Below are 19,530 nucleotides of genomic sequence, written 5' to 3' on the forward strand. Positions count from 1 at the left end.
ATTACCTTTAGGAATCGAGAAGCATTAATGAAGAAGCTTCTTATGAGATCAATTGGTGGGGTAGATGAGAGTTAGAATGCATCTGTTGATGAAGTGGTTTCATGGGCTGGATGGCAGTCCCATGGAGCTGGACAACAGAGGAGAGGCATTGAAGGAGGATGGTTGACCGCGTCAAAGGCTGCAGAGGTTGAGGAGAGATCATGCACCAGGGTCAATTTCACAGAGTGCGTTATTTGTGACTTTGATTAGGGCTATTTCAGTGCTGTGGCAGGGACAGAAACCTGGTTGGAGATATAAATACGGAGTTGTGGGAATGATGGATTTGGGATGTGACAATACACTGAAGGACTTTGGAGGAAAGGGAGGTAGTTTGCAAGTACAGAGGAGTCAAGAGTGGGTTTTCTGGGGGGGGGGGGGGCGGAGAATGGTGATGGCAGTTTTGAAATGGAGGGGCAACACTACCTGAAGGAAGGCAACCACTGGCATGGGGGAAAGGAAGGGAAACTGGGTGGTCAGCAGTTTAGTGGGAATAGGTTCAAAGGAGCAAAAGGTAGGTTTCATGGACAAAATGAGCTCAGAGATGGTATGAGGGGAGATAGGAGAGAAAGATGTGGGTTCATGGCTAGGGCATGGGGGGAGCCTCAGGAAAAGTTTGGTTTGGTGGGCAAGGAGAAAAGAGGAAAGCAGCAGAGGCAGCTGAGTGAATTGTCTCATCTTAGTGACAAAGAAGTCCATGAACTCCTCACACTTGTTGGAGGTGAGGGTGGAGGAACAGGGTGGTAGTGGAGAAGAGCCATTGGGAGTTATTTTTGCTTTCCATGATGATCCTGGTGTAATGAGCAGTTTTGGCAGAGGAGAGCGAGACCCTATACCACATGGTGGTCCAGCCAGGTCTTGTGAAGAATAGCGGAACCTGATGTGCACCAGATGTCTGCGCCCCTTGGGCTTGAAGTGAAGATGGGGTCATACCAGGGAGAATGACCAGGATAGCAGAGAGTAAAAGTTTTACTGGGGACAAGGGCAGGTCAACAGCTGAAGTATCTTGGCCAATAGCTAGGCAGTTGGCATCTTGAAAGTGCAATTCTAAGTGAGAAGAGTTTTTCCCAGAGACAGACACCACTGGAAAGGGATAGGGGGATGTGGATGGTGAGAGATGATCGAGTAATGGGAGTACAGAGACCACGTGAGATGGCAAGGTCGAGAGGTTAGCCGTTAATATGGAGGGAGAGGTTACGAAACGAAAAAAGGTCAGTGAAATCAGAGGCGAGGGGGCATGGTGGCTTGAGATGGAATTTAAATCTATCGAGAATGAAGAGTCACTCAGTGCACAGTCTGAGGAAGGAAAGGAGGGAGGGTATCTCAGTGAGAAATGCGGAGCAAGGCTGAGGGGGGTGGTAGCGAATGAGGATTTTAAAGGAGAGGCAATGGGCTGGAACAAGGTGAGCTGCTCAAAGGAGGAAAAGATACCAGAGAAGTAAGTGGAGAGACCAAGGTGTAATTTGGTGATAAAGGCTACACTGGCATACAGTGGTTTGGGCGGGGTAGCTGATGGGAACTATAGACAGGTGGTGAGGCTTCAGTAAAGGGCAAGGTGTTGCCACCTCTAAGCCAAGTTTCCATCACAGCCTGGATGTCAATGCAATCATCCACAATAAGGTCCTGGATGGCAAGGGCCTTGTTAGTGAGTGAACAGACAGTCTGGGCGGAAATACAGACAGGGACAGTGATTGTTGATCCACTGGCAGAGTCTGAGGGGCAGTGAAAAGCAGTTGGCGGGCTTAGCACCAGCAGACGGACTGGGCAAGAAGGTCAGCAAAAGAGGAGGATGATGCAATTGGTGTTGTGGCTCATAAGAAAGCAGCAACAGGTACCAGGATGGGCCCTTCGGAAAATGAAGTGAGATACAGAGGGTAGCTATGAGCTTATCCAATGAGGATTCAATCTTGGGATGGCAGGAGAGTAGAAAGGCAAAGGAGTAATGATGGGTAGGGGTAGGGGGAGCAAAGTACCGGAGGCAGGAGAAATAAATAGTTGCATGACTGGGTGACAGGAAGGGGAGGAGACAGGAAAGAAGGGCCCAAGAGGGGCCAAGAGCAAAAAAAAAGGGAGATAGAAGAAATGGGCTCAGGTCTGGACTGGTAGCTAAAACGTGTAAACAAATAGACACAGAGGGAATTCAGGTTATATAGGCATAGCAAAGATCAGGAGAGACATGTTCTGATCATAAACAGAGGACAGAGAAGTGATTATACGAGAAAGTCCAAAGTTAAAGTCTGAGAACCTGTGGCGAGATGAAGTTGACTTGTAGACTGGGTAAAATCAGCTTGCAGGGTTGATGAACCAATGACAGTTATGGAGAGGGAGTGAATCCAGGAGTTGTTCGAGGGGCAGAGTATCAGCGGATGCTTTGCTGGAAGTTGTCAGCGGAAGAGGATTGAGAAACACAAGGACCGAGACCAGGGAAGCCCAGGAAATAAGTGGAAGGTAAATCGCGGGGTCAGTGCAGATGAGGGAGCTGGTCCGAGGAACAGCTGTAGGTAGGCGAGGGGCACACAATATCAGAAGCAGCAGCAGGAGCTTGAGGAGCCGGACCAACCCACTCTAGCGAAGAGTGATGGAGGAGTTGTGAAGTATGAGTGGAGTCAGCGGCCGTGGGAAGTGAGCGAAAAGCACAGATCATTCAGTAGAAAGTGGAGGTCACAGTAAAACCCAAAAATCAGGAGAAATGGACTTTGGTCCAGGAAAAAGCAGATTTTTGTTCAAGACCCAACACAGCAGCAGAGTAAAGCTGAGAAGCCAGCAGTGCACTTAAGTACAATCCCTACGATTTGCTGTAGAAAATTTGAAACAGATACAACATATTTGACTGATCAAACTATGGAAAGATTTAGTGCAATGGATTATGCAACTTTCACTCCTGTACAATGAAGTATTTGTTGCTATACACTACTCTTTTTCAGTCAAGCTTCATAAACCTCAGCGGTGTCTTCTTCAAGTGATAAAATAGTTATCAAGCAGCTGTCTTCCAGCAATAAAGATTATTGAACAGGTGGCTAATAACCTCAATAACTAGCAGCATAGTAGTACTCAGAGGTTTCAAAAGCTCAAGAGTACTATAAAAATACTCTAATGAAAAATATGACATTTATTAACAACTATATTTTATTTATGATTCAATTATTACATATGAACATGCAGTATGATTAACCGTGTAACATAGTTCTGCTGTCAATAAGTATAGTACAATGATATTACGCTCCACTAGAGAAATCAGATAACAGCAGTGGAGTGTGATACCATTAGCATGAACGGAAACCATGCAGTGCTCTACACCAATGATCTGAATTTAAAAAAAAATCTTTTACTTTAATAGTTTGATCATGTGTAAGGCTGTTCCCAACATCCATGAAGAACTGACTGATACAGAAATAATCAATCTGTTCCCCATGGATGTTTTCCCCAAAATTTCATTAACATTACCATACAGTGAAACAGATAAACTGATTAGGACTGTCACCCAGAATATGGACCATAAAGAGTTAGATTCTCATCATGCAAATAAGGAATATAATTTTCTTTGTAATCTGAAAGACAATAGAGGGGGAAACTTCAATAAAAAGAAAGACAGAATGCTCACTGTCATTTTTGATTTTTTTTTTAGCATTCCCATTTTTCAAAGAAACTCAGAGGATGATTAGAGGAAATCCATCAGAAAACTGCTAAACTAAAAGGTACTGAAATAATCAATTTAATTCAACGGCACTACCATTGCCGAATCCCATACCATCAACATCCTGACCAAAAACTTAACTGGACCAGCCACCTAAATACTGTGGCCACATGAGCAGGTCAAAGGCTGGGTATTCTGGGGCGAGTGACTCACCTCTTGACTCCCCAAAGCCATCTACAAGGCACAAGTCAGGAGTGTAATGGAATACTCTCCACTTGCCTGGATGAGTGCAGCTCCAACAACACTCAAGAAGCTCGACACCATCCAGGACAAAGCAGCCCGCTTGATTGGCATGCCATCCACCACCTTAAACTTCAGTGGTGGGGAAATTTTTAGAAATGAAATTGGACAAGTGTGGATTGATTAGGGAAAGCTGGCACGGATTTGTTAAAGGCAAATCGTGTTTAACTAACCTGATAGAGTTTTTTGATGAGCTAACAGAGAGGGTAGATAAGAGCAATGCAGTTGATGTGGTGTATATGGACTTTCAAAAGGCGTTTGATAAAGTACCGCATGGTAGGCTTGTCATCAAGATTGCGGCCCATGGAATAAAGGGGGCAGTAGCAACATGGATACAGAATTGGCTAAAGAACAGGAAACAGAGAGTAATGGTGAACGGTTGTTTTTCGGACTGGAGGGAGGTGTACAGTGGTGTTCCCCAGGGGTCGGTGCTGGGATCACTGCTTTTCTTGATATATATTAATGACTTGGACTTGGGTGTACTGAGCACAATTTCAAAATTTGAGATGACAGGAAACTTGGAAGGGTAGTGAACAGTGAGGAGGACAGTGTTAGACTTCAAGAGGATAAAGATAGGCTGGTGGCATGGGCAGACACGTGGCAGATGAAATTTAACGCAGAAAAATGCGAAGTGATACATTTCGGTAGGAAGAACGAGGAGAGGGAACATAAACTAGAGGGTGCAATTCTAAAATGGGTACAGGAACAGAGAGATCTGGGGGTATACGTGCACAAATCATTGAAGGTGGAAGGGTAGGTTGAGAAAGTGGTTAAAAGAGCATATGGGATCCTGGGCTTTATAAATAGAGGCATAGAGTACAAAAGTAAGGAAGTCATGATGAATATTTCTAAAACACTGGTTCGACCACAACTAGAGTATCGTATCCAGTTCTGGGCACCGCACTTTAGGGAAGATGTGAAGGTCTTAGAGAGGGTGCAGAAGAGATTTACTGGAATGATTCCAGGGATGAGGAACTTTAGTTATGTGGATAGACTGGAGAAGCTGGGGTTATTCTCCTTGGAACAGAGAAGGTTGCGATGAAATTTGATAGAGGTATTCAAAATCATGAAGGGTCTAGACAGAGTAGATAAGAGAGAAGCTGTTCCCATTGGCGGAAGGGTCAAGAACTAGAGGTTCTGATGGATTTCCTCTAATCATCCTCTGAGTTTCTTTGAAAAATGGGAATAACTAAAGTGACATGATGAAAAAATTTCTTACACAGCGAGTGGTTAGGATCTGGAATGCACTGCCCGAGGGGGTGATGGAGGCAGATTCAATCATGGCCTTCAAAAGGGAACTGGATAAGTACTTGAAAGAAAAAATTTGCAGGGCTGCAGGACTACGGCGATAGGAGTGGGAGTAGCTGGATTGCTCTTGCATAGAGCCGGCGTGGACTCGATGGGCCGAATGGCGGCCTTCCATGCTGTAACCTTTCTATGATCCTATGATTCTAAACATTCACTCCCTCCACCACCGGTGCATCGTGGCTGCAGTGGGTACCATCTACAAGATGCACTGCAGCAACTCGCCAAGGCTTCTTCGATAGCACCTCTCAAACCCGCAACCTCTACCACCTAGAAGGACAAGGGCAGCAGGAGATTGGGAGCACCACCGCCTGCACGTTCCCCTCCAAGTCACACACCATCCTGACTTGGAGATATAATCGCCGTTCCTTTATCGTCGCTGGGTCAAAATCCTGGAACTCCCTACCTAATAGCACTCTGGGAGTGCCTTCACCACACGGACTGCAGCAGTTCAAGAAGGTGACTAATTACCACCTTCTAAAGGGCAATTAGGGATGGGCAATAAATGCTGGCCATGCCAGCGATGCCCACATCCCATGAATGAATAAAAAAATACATTACTTCCTCGAAGTGGGAACTCAAGAGGTTGTCCTTTTTCGAAAAAGGACACAATGTCTGAAGAATGGAAAAGGGACTCATAAGCAGATAGCAGGGTTGGGGTGAGAAGTGAATTTACTATCACATTACTTTCTACCTGAAAAATATAGAGAATTCACACTAATTGTGACATTATCCAATGGACACATAAGATACAGAAGTGAAAGCCACCAATGTACAATGCTACTGGGTTTGCCCATTAGATAATCATATGTAACTTGGTCCCTGACAATTTGAAGTTTTTGAAAATGGACAGTAGTAAAAGAATTCAGAGCCTCCCCAATGGCTCAGCAAGTTTATTCAGTAAGTAGCTGAGCTTTATAGACTTAGAGGGTCCCAGGTTCAATCACCAGTGTGTGCTCAAGTTAGATGATCTCACTCAGAATGATAGTAAGTGTGTGACAACTGGCCTCACCACTCCTGGGTTAGGAAACGAAAAAAAAATCAGTCGGATTTCCCATTATTGATTTCTTACCTCCTAGCTATTTCCACATCTACAGGTGAAAACTGGATCTGACATGGTTGTGATCCCCACCCCCATGGTTACACAACTTGCCGACACTCACTGTCTAGGCTCACAGAGGAATAATAGCCAATTGGACTAGATACTGGAGGTACTTGATGTGTGTGCGTGTGTCAGAGATCATAGGCTGAACAATGTATCTCATAGTATACAATTGTTTTCTACAGTGGAACTGTTTAATATCAAACTGATTGCACCAACTATTAATCCTAATCTTTTCCCTGAAGTTGGGATCACTTACTCCCATTATAGTTCACTAATCCTTTCCTGTTTAAACTCCAGCATTACATTTTCATGGTTTATGATTATTGTAATGGGAGAAAAAATACCACTTTTAAATGATGTACTGCAACAGCTCAAAATCTGTTGCTACTATAACATCCATCATTTGCCTTGAAATATGTACTGCATCTTTAACTTTGAGATATTAAGTACATTCTGTATTCTGTGCCTGATAGATGAATTCAGCCCAATATGTAGAATCACACCTCTTGGAGATATAGTAGCTTACCTCCTAGCCATTTCTACATCTGAAACATCTACTTCCATCTTAACCTCTTCTTCAGGCTCTTCATTTTCATTCTGGGAATACATCTGTGCAACTAGTTTCTGGAATAAAGGCAATGCTTACGTATTAACAATCTGTGCATTATTTGGACAATTTGGCATTTTGCTGAATGCAATTATATTAGGTTATCTGGAAAACTGCTCTTAATCAGGCCACATTGTTATTATTTACTTTTCGAATTTAAAGCCAATAGAGAGAGGCTTAGCTGCCGAGATTTGTAATTTGCTGGTAGTTGCAGGACATATTAAAATTAATAGATGACTTTCTATTTTTTTAAATTTGTTCTTAGGATGTGGGCAGTACTGGTAAGGCTGTCAATGATCAAGATTGCCCTGATTCATATTGATTGTTTTTACAATTGAGTGGCTTGCTAGGCCACTTCAGATGACATTAATAGTAAAACGCAGTGTGGGACTGAAGTCATGTGTAGACCAGACGAGCCATTCTGGAGGACATTAGTGAACCGGTTGAGTTTTTATAACAATCAGCAGCTGGTTCAGATATTGCCAGATTTATTGAATTCAATTTCGACTGCAGAAGTGGCCGTGGTGGGATTTGAATACAATCCGGGTTTCCAGTGGTGTACCATAACCACTACACTACTATACCTGTTTAATCTAAACTTTATTTCTTTCACACATGAAGGTATGTCACTTAGATGATTTTAGACCAAGTCAGATGCACAAATTAGGTTTCATGTCACTTGCAGTATGGCTTCTGTTTATAGTGCCACATGTGTATTGCAACTACAACTCTTGTATTTTTGTTACTCAGTGCACAAGTCCAGATTTCTAAAAATATACAACATTGATGGAAAACATATTTGGCACAAATTAGTAGCAGCATCAAAAAAACATTATATTTTTTCATTTAAGAAAAAGCCTTTGGTTTAAACCTCCCACTGTGAGTATCTCACCTTCTTCTAACTTCTCATCTGTCCTTCTAAGTCCTCACTGTTTATTCACCCACCCCTCCCCTCCCTTCCTTCTGATTTTCATGGAATCATAGAATTTTACAGCACAGAAGGAGGTCATTCAGCCCATCATGTCTGTGCTGGCTCTCTGAAAGAGCTATCCACTTAGTCCAATTCCCCTGCCCTTACCCCATACCCTTTTAAACTTAATATTTTCAAATATGTATCCACTTCACTTTTTAAAAGCCATTATTATGGCTTACAGCACTGTTTCTGTTGTACATTCCATGTCCTAACATTCCTGAATAAACAAAAAAAAAATCCCCTAAGCTCTTCTTTCATTCTTTGTAATGATTATCTTAAATTTATACTCTCGAAGTACTGCCTCATTGACCAGTGGAAATGACTGTTTCCCCGGTTTACCTCATCAAACCCCTCATAATTTTGTACACCTCTATCAGGTCTCTTTTCCTTTTTTTTGTTCTAATGAAAAAGGCATCAGTTTCTTTCAACTCTCTGCAGAACTAAAGTCTCTAGCATCATCTTAGTGAATCTCTTCTGCACCACTCCATGGCTTTGACATCGTCCTAATGTAAGGCGCCCAAAACTGAGCGCAATATTCTAACCGCGTCCTAATCAATGATTTTCATAGGTTTAGCATTCCTATACATTAGGTAATGGTAATGGAATTAAAAATTAGTAGGCAAAACAGTAACTGAACAATGGGAGGCCTTCAAGGAGGAGTTCGTTCGGCTAGAGTAGACACATCCCAAGAGGGGGAAAGGAAGGGCATCCAAAGCTAGAGCTCCCTGGATGACTAAAGATATAGAGATTAAAATGAAACAGAAAAATTAGGCTTTTGACGAATGTAAGGTTCATAATATAGTAGAGAACCAGGCTGAATACAGAAAGTACAGGGGAGATCTAAAAAAGGGAATAAGAGGGGCAAAGAGAGAGTATGAGAATAGATTAGTGACTAACATAAAAGGGAACCCAAAAGTCCTTTATAAAGATATAAAAAGAAAAAGATTAGTGAAGACAAAAGCAGGTCCCTTACAGTCAAAAACGGGAGAATTTATAATGGAGAACAAGGAAATGGCAGAGCAATTAAACAAATACTTTGGTTCTGTCTTCACGGAAGAGGACACAAATAACTTCCCAGAAATGCTAGGGACCAAGGGACTAGTGAGAAGGAGGAATTAAAGGAAATTAGTATTAGTAAAAAAATAGTGCTGGACAAATTAATGGGACTGAAAGCAGATAAATCCCCAGGGCCTGATAATCTGCATCGCAGAGTACTAAAAGAGGTAGCCATGGAAATAGTGGATGCATTAGTTGTCATCTTCCAAAATTCTATAGATTATGGAACAGTTCCTGCAGATTGGAGGGTGGCAAATGTAACCCCACTATTTAAAAAAGGAGGGAGAGAAAACAGGAAACTATAGATCGGTTAGCCTAACAACAGTAGGAGGGAAAATGCTAAGAGTCTATTATAAAGGATGTGATAACAGGACGCTCAGAAAATATCAATGGGATTAGACAAAGTCAACATGGATTTATGAAAGGGAAATTATGTTTAGCAAACCTACTGGAGTTTTTTGAGGATGTAACTGGTAGAATAGATAAGGGAGAACCCGTGGATGCGGTTTATTTGGATTTTCAGAAGGCCTTTGATAAAGTCCCACATGAAAGGTTAGTGTGCAAAATTAAAGCACATGGGACTGGTGGTAATATACTGGCATAGATTGAAAATTGGTTAACAGACAGGAAACAGAGAGTAGGAATAAATGGGTCTTTTTCGGGGTAGCAGGCAGTGTCTAGTGGGGTACTGCAGGGATCAGTACTTGGGCCCCAGCTATTAGCAATATATATCAATGAGTTGGATAAGGGAACCAAATGTAATACTTCAAAGTTTGCTGATGACACAAAACTAGGTGGGATCGTGAGTTGTGAGGAGGATGCAAAGAGGCTTCAAGGCGATTTAGACAAGTTGAGTGAGTGGGAGAATACATGGCAGATGCAGTATGATATGGATAAATGTGAAGTTATCCACTTTGGAAGGAAAAACAGAAAGGCAGAGTACAAAGGGACCTGGGTGCCCTTGTACACCAGTCACTGAAAGCAAACATGCAGGTGCAGCAAGCAGTTAGGAAGGCAAATGGTATGTTGGGTCTTGATTGCAAGAGGATTTGAGTAAAGGAGCAAGGATGTCTTACTGCAGTTATACAGGGCCTTGGTGAGACCACACCTGGAGTATTGTGTGCAGTTTTGGTCTCCTTATCTAAGAAAGAATATACTTGCCATAGAGGGAGTGCAGCGAAGGTTCACCAGACTGATTCCTGGGATGGCAGGACTGTCGTATGAGGAGAGATCGGGTGGACTCGGCCTGTATTCACTCGAGTTTAGAAGAATGAGAGGGGATCATATTGAAACATATAAAATTCTGACAGGGCTAAACAGACTGGATGCAGGGAGGATGTTTCCCCTGGCTGGGGGGTCCAGAACGAGGGGTCACAGTCTCAGGGTACGGAGTACGATATTTAAGTCTGAGATGAGGAGAAATTTCTTCACTCAGAGGGTGGTGAACCTGTGGAATTCTCTACCACAGAAGACTGTGGAGACCAAGTCACTGAATATTTTTAAAAAGGAGCTAGATAGATTTCTAGACACAAAAGGCATCAAGGGGTATGGGGAGAGAGCGAGAATATGGTATTGAGATAGAGGATCAGCCATGATCATAATGAATGGCGGAGCAGGCTCAAAGGGCCTACTCCTGCTCGTATTTTCTATATTTCTAAACATATAAATAGTAAAAGGGTAGTCAAAGGAAGGGTGGGATCGATTGGGAACAAAAAAGGAGGTCTTCTTATGGAGACAGAGGGCATGGCTGATATACTAAATGAATACTACGCATCCGTCTTCACTAAAGAAGAGGGTGCTGCCATTGTAGCATTAAAAGAGGAGGTAGTAGCGATACTGGATAGGATGAAAGAAGATAAAGAGGTACTTAACAGATTGGCAGTACTCAAAGTAGAAAAGTCATCTGGTCCAGATGGGATGCATCCTAGACTCTGGCCACAATCTTCCAATCCTCCTTAGATATGGGGATGGTGCTGAAGGATTGCAAATATGTTACACCACTGTTCAAAAAAGGGGAGAGGGATAAACCCGGCAATTATATGAGAGTGTGCCTAATGTCGGTGGTGGGAAAACTTTGAGACAATAATCCGGGACAAAATTAATTGGCACTTGGAAAGTATGGGCTAATAAATTAAAGACAGCACGGATTTGTTAAAGGAAAATTGTGTTTGACTAACTTGATTGAGTTCTTTGATGAAGTAACTGAGAGGGCTGATGGAAGCAGTGTGGTTGATGATGTGTGTATGTGTGTATAGACTTTCAAAAGGCATTTGATAAAGTTCCACATAATAGACTTGTTAGCAAAATTAAAGCCCAAGGGGTTAAAAGGACAGCGGCAGCGTGGACACAAAATTGGCTAAGAGACAGAAAGCAGAGAGTAGTGGTGAACGGTTGTTTTTCAGACTGGCGGGAAGTATATAGTGGTGTTCCCTAGGGGTCAGTATTAGGACCACTGCTCTTTTTGGTATATATTGATGACCTGGACATGGGTATAGAGGGTATAATTTCCAAGTTTGCAGATGACATGAATCTTGGAAATGTAGTAAACAATGTGGAGGATAGTAATAGACTTCAGGAGGACATAGACAGACTGGTGAAATGGGAAGACACATGGCAGATGAAATTTAACGCAGAAAAGTGTGAAGTGATGCATTTTGGTAGGAAGAATGAGGAGAGGCACTATAAACTAAATGGTAAAATATTAAAGGGGGTGCAGGAACAGAGAGACTTGAGGGTGCACATACACAAATCTTTGAAGGTGGCAGGACAAGTTGAGATGGCTGTTAAAAAAGCATATGAGATCTTGGGCTTTATTAATAGAGGCAGAGTACAAAAGCAAGGAAGTTATGCTAAACCTTTATAAAACACTGGATAGATCTCAGCTGGAGTATTGTCTTCAATTCTGGACACCACAGTTTAGGAAGGATGGCAAGGCCTTAGAGAGGGTACAGAAGAAATTTACTAGAATGGTATCAGGGGTGGGGACTTCAGTTATGTGGAGAGACTAGAGAAGCTGGGGCTGTTTGATAACACTCCTGTGAAGTGCCTTGGGACGTTTTACTACATTAAAGGTACTATATAAATGCAAGTTGTTGTTGTTGTTCTCCTTAGAACAGAGAAGGTTGAGGGGAGATTTGATAGAGGTGTTCAAGATCATGAAAGGTTTTGATAGTTTCTCCTTATTTACTCTGTTTCCAATGGCAGAAAGGCCGGTAACCAGAGAACACAGATTTAAGTGATCGACAAAAGAGCCAGAGGTGACATGAGGAAACATTTTTATAATGCAGTGAATTATAATGATTTGGAATGCACTGCTTGAAAGGGTGGTGGAAGCAGATTCAATAGCAACTTTCAAGGGAATTAGATAAATACTCGAAGGGAAAAAATTTAGAGGGCTATGGGGAAACAGCAGGGGAGTGGGACTAATTGGATAGCTCTTTCAAAGAGCCGGCACAGGCACGATGGGCCGAATGGCCTCCTCCTGTGCTGTAACTACTTTGATAACCCTTTGGTGCTCCGTCCTCACCAAATCCCTCGCAGTCTGCCATGTTCACAATGTTCCCAGTGCAATTCTATCGCTGCTTGAAATCATGTGGTTTGGTTGTTCACCATCAGCTCTGGAATGACCACCTCAAGCATTAATTTTTTTAATGTCTCTTCAGCCAAATTTTCTTACTATTTCCAGATCATACTGGAGTAATAATGGATTCTACTGTAATTCAACACAATACTGAATATTCTAAAGTAAAATAGAACTGCCACTGCTGATTTTAATTACCTAACCCATTCTGCTCTACAGATATGAACATTTCCACTGACATTATGGTTCTAACAAGGTCTAGAAATCACATTTCTCTAAGGAGTTCCTCCTGCCCATCCTATCTGAACAATTTGAGGACTGGAGTAGCATCATAAAGAATGTGAAATGTTGAATTAAAAGATTTCAATCATACTATGCATCCAGCATTGACTATTTCATAACATTTGTCCAACTTAACTTTATAACATTCAACACTTGAAATTTACAGAAATTCATTGTATATCATTTCGTACATCTGAAAAGTCCTTCAGCACTCAAAAGGTTACTAGAAATCAAAATACAAAACTGGATTTCCTGTAAAAACATACCTCTATCTCTGGGTTAAAACCTTTAAAGGACATTCGGCCAAACAGCAAGTCTTCACATGGCACAAAGCTCTTTTCTTCAATAATATGACTCCTGAAACAAATCAACAGATTGGCGGAATTAGCTATTAAAGAAAATATTTGAGAGTTTTGAAAGAGCAACACTTTGGTTGTTGAATGGACGAAAGTTACAGGTAATCACTCCGATTGGGCTTTACCAACTTTATTTTTTTCCCTCCTAAATTATAACAAAAATTTAAGAAAAAAAACATCGACTGCCAGATATTTCTTTTTTAAAAACACTAATATATTGGGTTATTCATTAATCATTCTGATGCAGACTGTGCAAGGCCAAGGAGATGTATTATCTGTCACACAGTTTATTACTTTGTAAATTATATATTCCAAAACCATGAAATTATAAGGCATTTGCATTTCTTTATGAATGACATGCCAAATATACAATTATGCAATAATATGTTTATACATTGGTTCTGAAAAATGAATTTATGATTTACAGAATTTATAAATTGCCTATTTACAATATCCAGTCATTAATAGTTAGAGACAATAAGTGAACTCTACAAAACATTTTCAAATATAATGCAAGAAAAGTTATGATGCTACTTTTGACAACTAAAATTATTCAGTCCATGGTGTGATGGCATTTTCTGTTCCATACTAATCTGCATCTTACACAAAACAGGACAGACAAGATAGCTGTATAGAAATTGTCATTGCAATTATCAGAAAAAAATTTATGGCTATTACCAAATCCTTGGACTAAATACTAGAAGTGACTCAATGTGGAACTTGCAAACAAAGAAAGTTTCATTATTTTCCACTAATTAATGTCAGTGAGCAGTCATTAGTTATGTCAGCAGGTAACTGAATAGAATCAAAAGCCCAATGACATCAAAGGCCAGTGATGGAACATTTAGTGATTTAATGTGAAAATATAGTTGACTTAACTCAACACCACCACCATGTATTTATATAGCATCTTTTACTTGAGAGGGAGAGCAGTACATGGGAAAAATGAAAAGGGGTGGGATAGAAAGCACAAACTATTTTTAAGAGGCTTTTGAATGAAGTGACGTTAGAAGACAAGAGTGGTCTTGGCATTACCATTGCCGAATCCCCCACCATCAACATCCTGGGGGTCACCATTGGCCAGAAACTTAACTGGACCAGCCACATAAATACTGTGGCTACAAGAGCAGGTCAGAGGCTGGCTATTCTGTGGCGAGTGACTCACCTCCTGACTCACCAAAGCCTTTCCACCATCTACAAGGCACAAGTCAGAAGTGTGATGGAATACTCTCCACTTGCCTGGATGAGTGCAGCTCCAACAACACTCAAGAAGCTAGACACCATCCAGGACAACGCAGCCCGCTTGATTGGCACCCCATCCACCACCCTAAACATTCACTCCCTTCACCACTGGCGCACCGTGGCTGCAGTGTACCATCCACAGGATGCAATGCAGCAACTCGCTAAGCTTCTTTGACAGCACTCCCAAACCCGCGACCTCTACCAGCTAGAAGGACAAAGGCAGCAGGCACATGGGAACACCACCACCTGCACGTTCCCCTCCAAGTCACACACCATCCCGACTTGGAAATATAGCGCCGTTCCTTCATCGTTGCTGGGTCAAAATCCTGGAACGCCCTACCTAACAGCACTGTGGGAGAACCTTCACCACACGGAATGTAGTGGTTCAAGAAGGCGGCTCACCACCATCTTCTCAAGGGCAATTAGGGATGGGCAATAAATGCTGGCCTTGCCAGCGACACCCACATCCCATGAATGAATAAAAAAAAGAGACTGCTAAATAGCAAGGCTACAAGACTGAAAGACTGGTCTTTGATTGTGAAGCAGAGGATGGGGAGTGCAACTAGTAATCATAGAAGTTACAACATGGAAACAGGCCCTTCGGCCCAACATGTCCATGTCGCCCTTGAGCTGCGAGAGGCCAGAAGATGGTGAAGTTTAGCTTCAGCAGGAGTGATTGGGACATCAGTGTTGACATTTTCATTTATATATTTTAATTCCCTGAAAGTGCCAGTGCAGATAGATAAAGTCATAAAAAAAGGTCACCAGAAAATTGGATTTTATAAATAGGAGCATGCAGTACAAGTGCAAAGAAGTACTGATGAATTTATAAAAAACATTGGTTAGGCAACAGTTAAAGTATGGTATGTAGTTTTGGGTGCCCTATTATAGAAAGGGCATAAACGCACAGAGTCCATACAGCATAAATTTACCAGGATGATGGCAGGGATGGGAAACCATAGTTATGAGAGACTTGAAATGGTAAGACTATTTCCATTGGAGCAGAGAAGGTCAAGAGGAGATATAATAGAAATGAAAATGATGAAGTTTTGATAGAGTGAAGAGGGAAAGACTTTCCTCTCATTCGGGAAACAATGACATAGGGTCATTGATTTATCATGAAGAAAGTGAAGTGAAAAGATTAGAGATATTTTATTTACACAGTTATTCAAGCATGGAATATTTGCCAAAGACAGAACGCACAGCATGTTTTAAAGGAAAATTGGATAAATATCTGAAGCAGAGGATGATACAAAGCTATGGAGAGAAACCAGAACAGTGGGATTACTTTTTGGATTGCTCTAGCAAAGATCCTGCATAGACACTAATGGGCCAAATGGCCTCCTTCTGTGCTTAAACTTCTTTGGTTCTAGAGCTGGAGTGTGTAGACTGGGACGTACAACTGGAAAAGATTGTTCAGTTAACATGATACAAAACTGTGGAAAGATATGAAAGACGAGGATCTTGATGAGGAAGAGAGCCAACGGAACTTGGCGACAATGGATGGGAATTGGATGTGTGGGATATTCTGTATGAGAGGACTCAGGATGTAGAGTTCTGTACTAACTGAAGTTTGTGTAGGGTGGTGGAAGAGATATTGGCAAGGACAGTATCAGGGAAACCAATCCTGAAGCATGGGTCAGGATTAAGAGCAGAGGGAGAGAGGTAAAAGTGCAAATAGCAACGTTCAAGAGGTGGAAATATACAGTCTTGGTGATAGCTGGTCTTTTTACCCACCTCCAGTCTAAGAGACAAGCAGCATGCTGAAATTGCAAGCCACTAGTTCAGCCTGAATTAAGATCCAGAGTAGTTGGTGGAACTGAAGCCAAAGGCATGTAGATGTTGATAGGAACTGAAAAGAATACCTTTGGTGGTGGCAACATTTAGCTCAAAGCAGAATTTAAGCAAACACTGCAGAAATATAAAAATGCCAAATTCATAATTTTAACATACTTTAAAAAAATATATAGATCATTATACCACACAGCCAACGAGAGCCTGGATCTCAGTGGCAGTGAGCGCCACCATCTAAGATGATTGTAACATGGTGAATCCTAAACAGGGTAGCCCCTTGATGCATGTCAATGCAAGTCGAGATTTTAAAATGGAGCACCTCAGTCTTGAACTCTTGGATTAGCTGAAGTCCTGATTAATACCCACTTTAGCCACTAATAATTATACAACTGCATTCCACAGTATACAGAGAACACTGACAATGTATATAGAGTAGGTAATGAAGAGAAATGTTTACAACGTGATTATTATAGCTAGATATATTTGCCAACAGCCTGAAACATTTCTAGTTTATTTGGATGATGCATAGTGTACATTTTACACTGGATAAGGAGACCGTAATGATTTGTGCTATGCCACAATGATTATCACATTATAATAAAATGTTATTTCCCAGTAATAAACTGATTAGCACTTGATAAACTTGCTATGATTATGTCATAACTGTTGATCTTTCAATGCATCAACTACATGGGGAACACTTATATTATTGGCAAGCCAAAGAATTTTTTCAAAACAAGTAAATAAAACTCTTAAATTCCACACAATACATAAATATGCATAATTGAAAGGATAAGATACTAGAGAATGATTACATGGCAGTAATTCAGTCTTGGCGTGCTGACAATGCTTACAAAGTGTCTGCACTTTCCTCTCGAGTCTAGAAAATAATCCAAATTCCTGGATGATATTACTATAATGGAATCACTGCTAGGTATTTTGACAAATCATGTTATATAATGTGTTTTTGACAATATTCAAAGATTAAGCCCCTATTACCATATGAGTGTGATCCTTATTTAATTTGGCCATTCAAGAGTTACACTTTTTTCCACTTATATATGGAAAAAACTGGGTGTACCATTGTGCCCTTTCTGCCTTCCTTCATTTAAGTTGAGCAATAGGAGTTTGGGAGATCTTTAAATATGGTGTGCTGGCAGTTTGATGGCAGCTTTTAGAAGATAGAAGGTCACACATCAGTAAAATGTAACAACTCCTTGCCTAAAACTACTGTGGTGCATGAAACAATGGTCTGGGAGAAAGAATAGCTAATGATTATTATCTGGAATTCATCATTTGCTACCAGTTTTTCTAAACTCCCTGAATATCTACCTAGGGTTCTAACCCTACCCCAGGACCTGAGCTCATGATCTAAGTGTAGGACGGAAGGAGTGCTGTGTCGAACAAACTGTGATATGATGAGGGTAATTCCTTTACTAGAAGATAATCGGGTTGGTATCCTGAACAATTAGGCCTATAGGTCAATTGGGTTTGTCATCCAAAGGGATCTTGTATTGTTGCTAGAGTGGATGTGTCATGTCTTAGTGTTGTGTCTATTTGAACCATTTTTTTATAAAGCAATGTACTTAGTTTATAGTTTTTGCTTAAGTTTAAATTGTGTCAGGAGAGGATGTTTAGAGCTAGGGTGAAATTCTGGTGGTTCCAGGTCTGTTGCTGGTAGGATTAATTTGAAGTGACTGTGAATATTGCACAAGGGAATCAAGGGATATGGGGACCGGGTGAGAAAGTGGAGTGAGGTCGAAGTTGAATGGCGGAGCTGGCTCGAGGGGCCGTATGGCCTACTCCTGCTCCTATTTCTTAAGTTCTTATATAACAGTTTTCTTTCCATCAGATTTCAGACACTGCACTTCAGTGTGTCAAAAGTATATAAAAATATAGATAAAGAAAAGCTGGTTTCTTCTAGCCGGGAACCAGAAATCTACAAACACCTGCCAATCTACAAACTTCCCTCACTAACATCAATTAAACTCTAACTGACCTCAGAATCTCTTATTACAGCAATTACATTTTGTGACCTTAAAGGAATAGGCCTGTTATTATGAAACAATTTATTATCCATCTTATCATAAGCAACAATGGGAGTTCTGCAAGATTACCTTAAAATTTTGCAACAATTTTCAGTATATGTCTGAATGTCCATTTTACTTGGATGAATTAAAAGTGGAGTCTATTTTTCAATGGGCCATAATTTACTCTCAAAATAACAGTGAAGCTAACGGCGCTCACCATTATTTATGCGCAAATCGGACATCAACTTCAGGCGAGAGCAGATGCGCAGTTAAATGCGAAATTTGGAAGCTGCTGTCCGAGATGCGCTGCTCTGCTCTGCTGTCAGCTTCGCGAAAACGGCATCTCGTTGCCTGGCTCCCCATTCAAATGCATTGAATGGCGTTAAGTTCCTGTATTTGCGTGGTAGATATGAACTAAACGCGCCACAGAAAGTTAGGGCTTGTCCTTTTCAGTCTAAGCACCCTTTTTAAAGGCGCAATACGTCTTAAATACTGCCAAACAACCTCTCTGGCACTGAAAATGAACTTTTACAAGTGTGGCATCTCATTCCTTCAGTTTTTGATTGTTGGAGATTCAAAAATAATTTAAACAACAGTTTTTTTACTTTTTCTTTCGGTCTCTTTTTTCTCTCTCTCTTAATCCAATCTTTCCTTCCCTCTCTTTATTTCACTTTCTGCACCTGATTTGACATTGAATTCACTATTCCAATTTACACTTCCTGGTTCAGACTCTGCGCTGTTCATTAACAAAGCTTCAATCTGATCGCCTTGTTCACACAGGTCCCAGATGCCCTGTAGAGGACGCCACGCTGTTTGGATCTCTAACTTACAGCAACTTGCTGTGTAAAAGCTCATGGAAAGAATATGGGCATGGGCAAGTCTAACGAACGATGGGCACTGTTCATTTGCCGGCTACAGTACATTCTGGCCCATTATAATTAAATTCCAAGCTTCAGACGTGACGGCCTGTCTTGGTGTCAACTTTACAGAAGCAGAGGAGCAATTTTAATATTGGGATACAACACAAAACCTTTTTCCCTTCATTTGAGTCATTTGGTTTTAGGGTAGGTTTGTTGCTGTCTGGCTTCTCTTGTTAGTTTGAGTGCTCACTGCACTTCTGAAGACTCAGCAGGTCTGATTACCAAAAGGCAAAGAAATTGCGATTATGCCAAAAAAACTTGGCACCAGTGGTGTTTGGCATCAAAATTCAAATTCTGACATAAAATGGAA

At 41.2% G+C, this 19,530-nt stretch overlaps 1 protein-coding gene and 1 long non-coding RNA gene across 3 annotated transcripts in view; one reads left to right on the forward strand and one right to left on the reverse strand.

Moving 5' to 3' along the window:
• Positions 1-12,913, forward strand: part of LOC137333768 (uncharacterized) — a 67,065-nt gene extending 54,152 nt beyond the window's left edge. Inside the window, exons 2-4 of one of the 2 annotated variants that reach the window (XR_010965980.1) lie at positions 3,662-3,731; positions 6,373-6,486; positions 12,816-12,913. This is a non-coding gene — a long non-coding RNA (uncharacterized lncRNA). The remainder of the gene's footprint in view (positions 1-3,661; positions 3,732-6,372; positions 6,487-12,815) is intronic. The other variant, XR_010965979.1, reaches the window with a different exon arrangement.
• Positions 1-19,530, reverse strand: part of mphosph6 (M-phase phosphoprotein 6) — a 46,614-nt gene that overhangs the window by 7,029 nt on the left and 20,055 nt on the right. Inside the window, exons 3-4 of the mRNA XM_067998099.1 lie at positions 13,145-13,235; positions 6,907-7,004 (exon numbers count right to left, since the gene is read on the reverse strand). Coding sequence (XP_067854200.1) covers positions 6,907-7,004; positions 13,145-13,235 — 189 coding nt within the window. The remainder of the gene's footprint in view (positions 1-6,906; positions 7,005-13,144; positions 13,236-19,530) is intronic.

Source organism: Heptranchias perlo, chromosome 16 (genome assembly GCF_035084215.1).
Source record: "Heptranchias perlo isolate sHepPer1 chromosome 16, sHepPer1.hap1, whole genome shotgun sequence".
Classification (NCBI taxonomy): Eukaryota; Metazoa; Chordata; class Chondrichthyes; order Hexanchiformes; family Hexanchidae; genus Heptranchias; species Heptranchias perlo.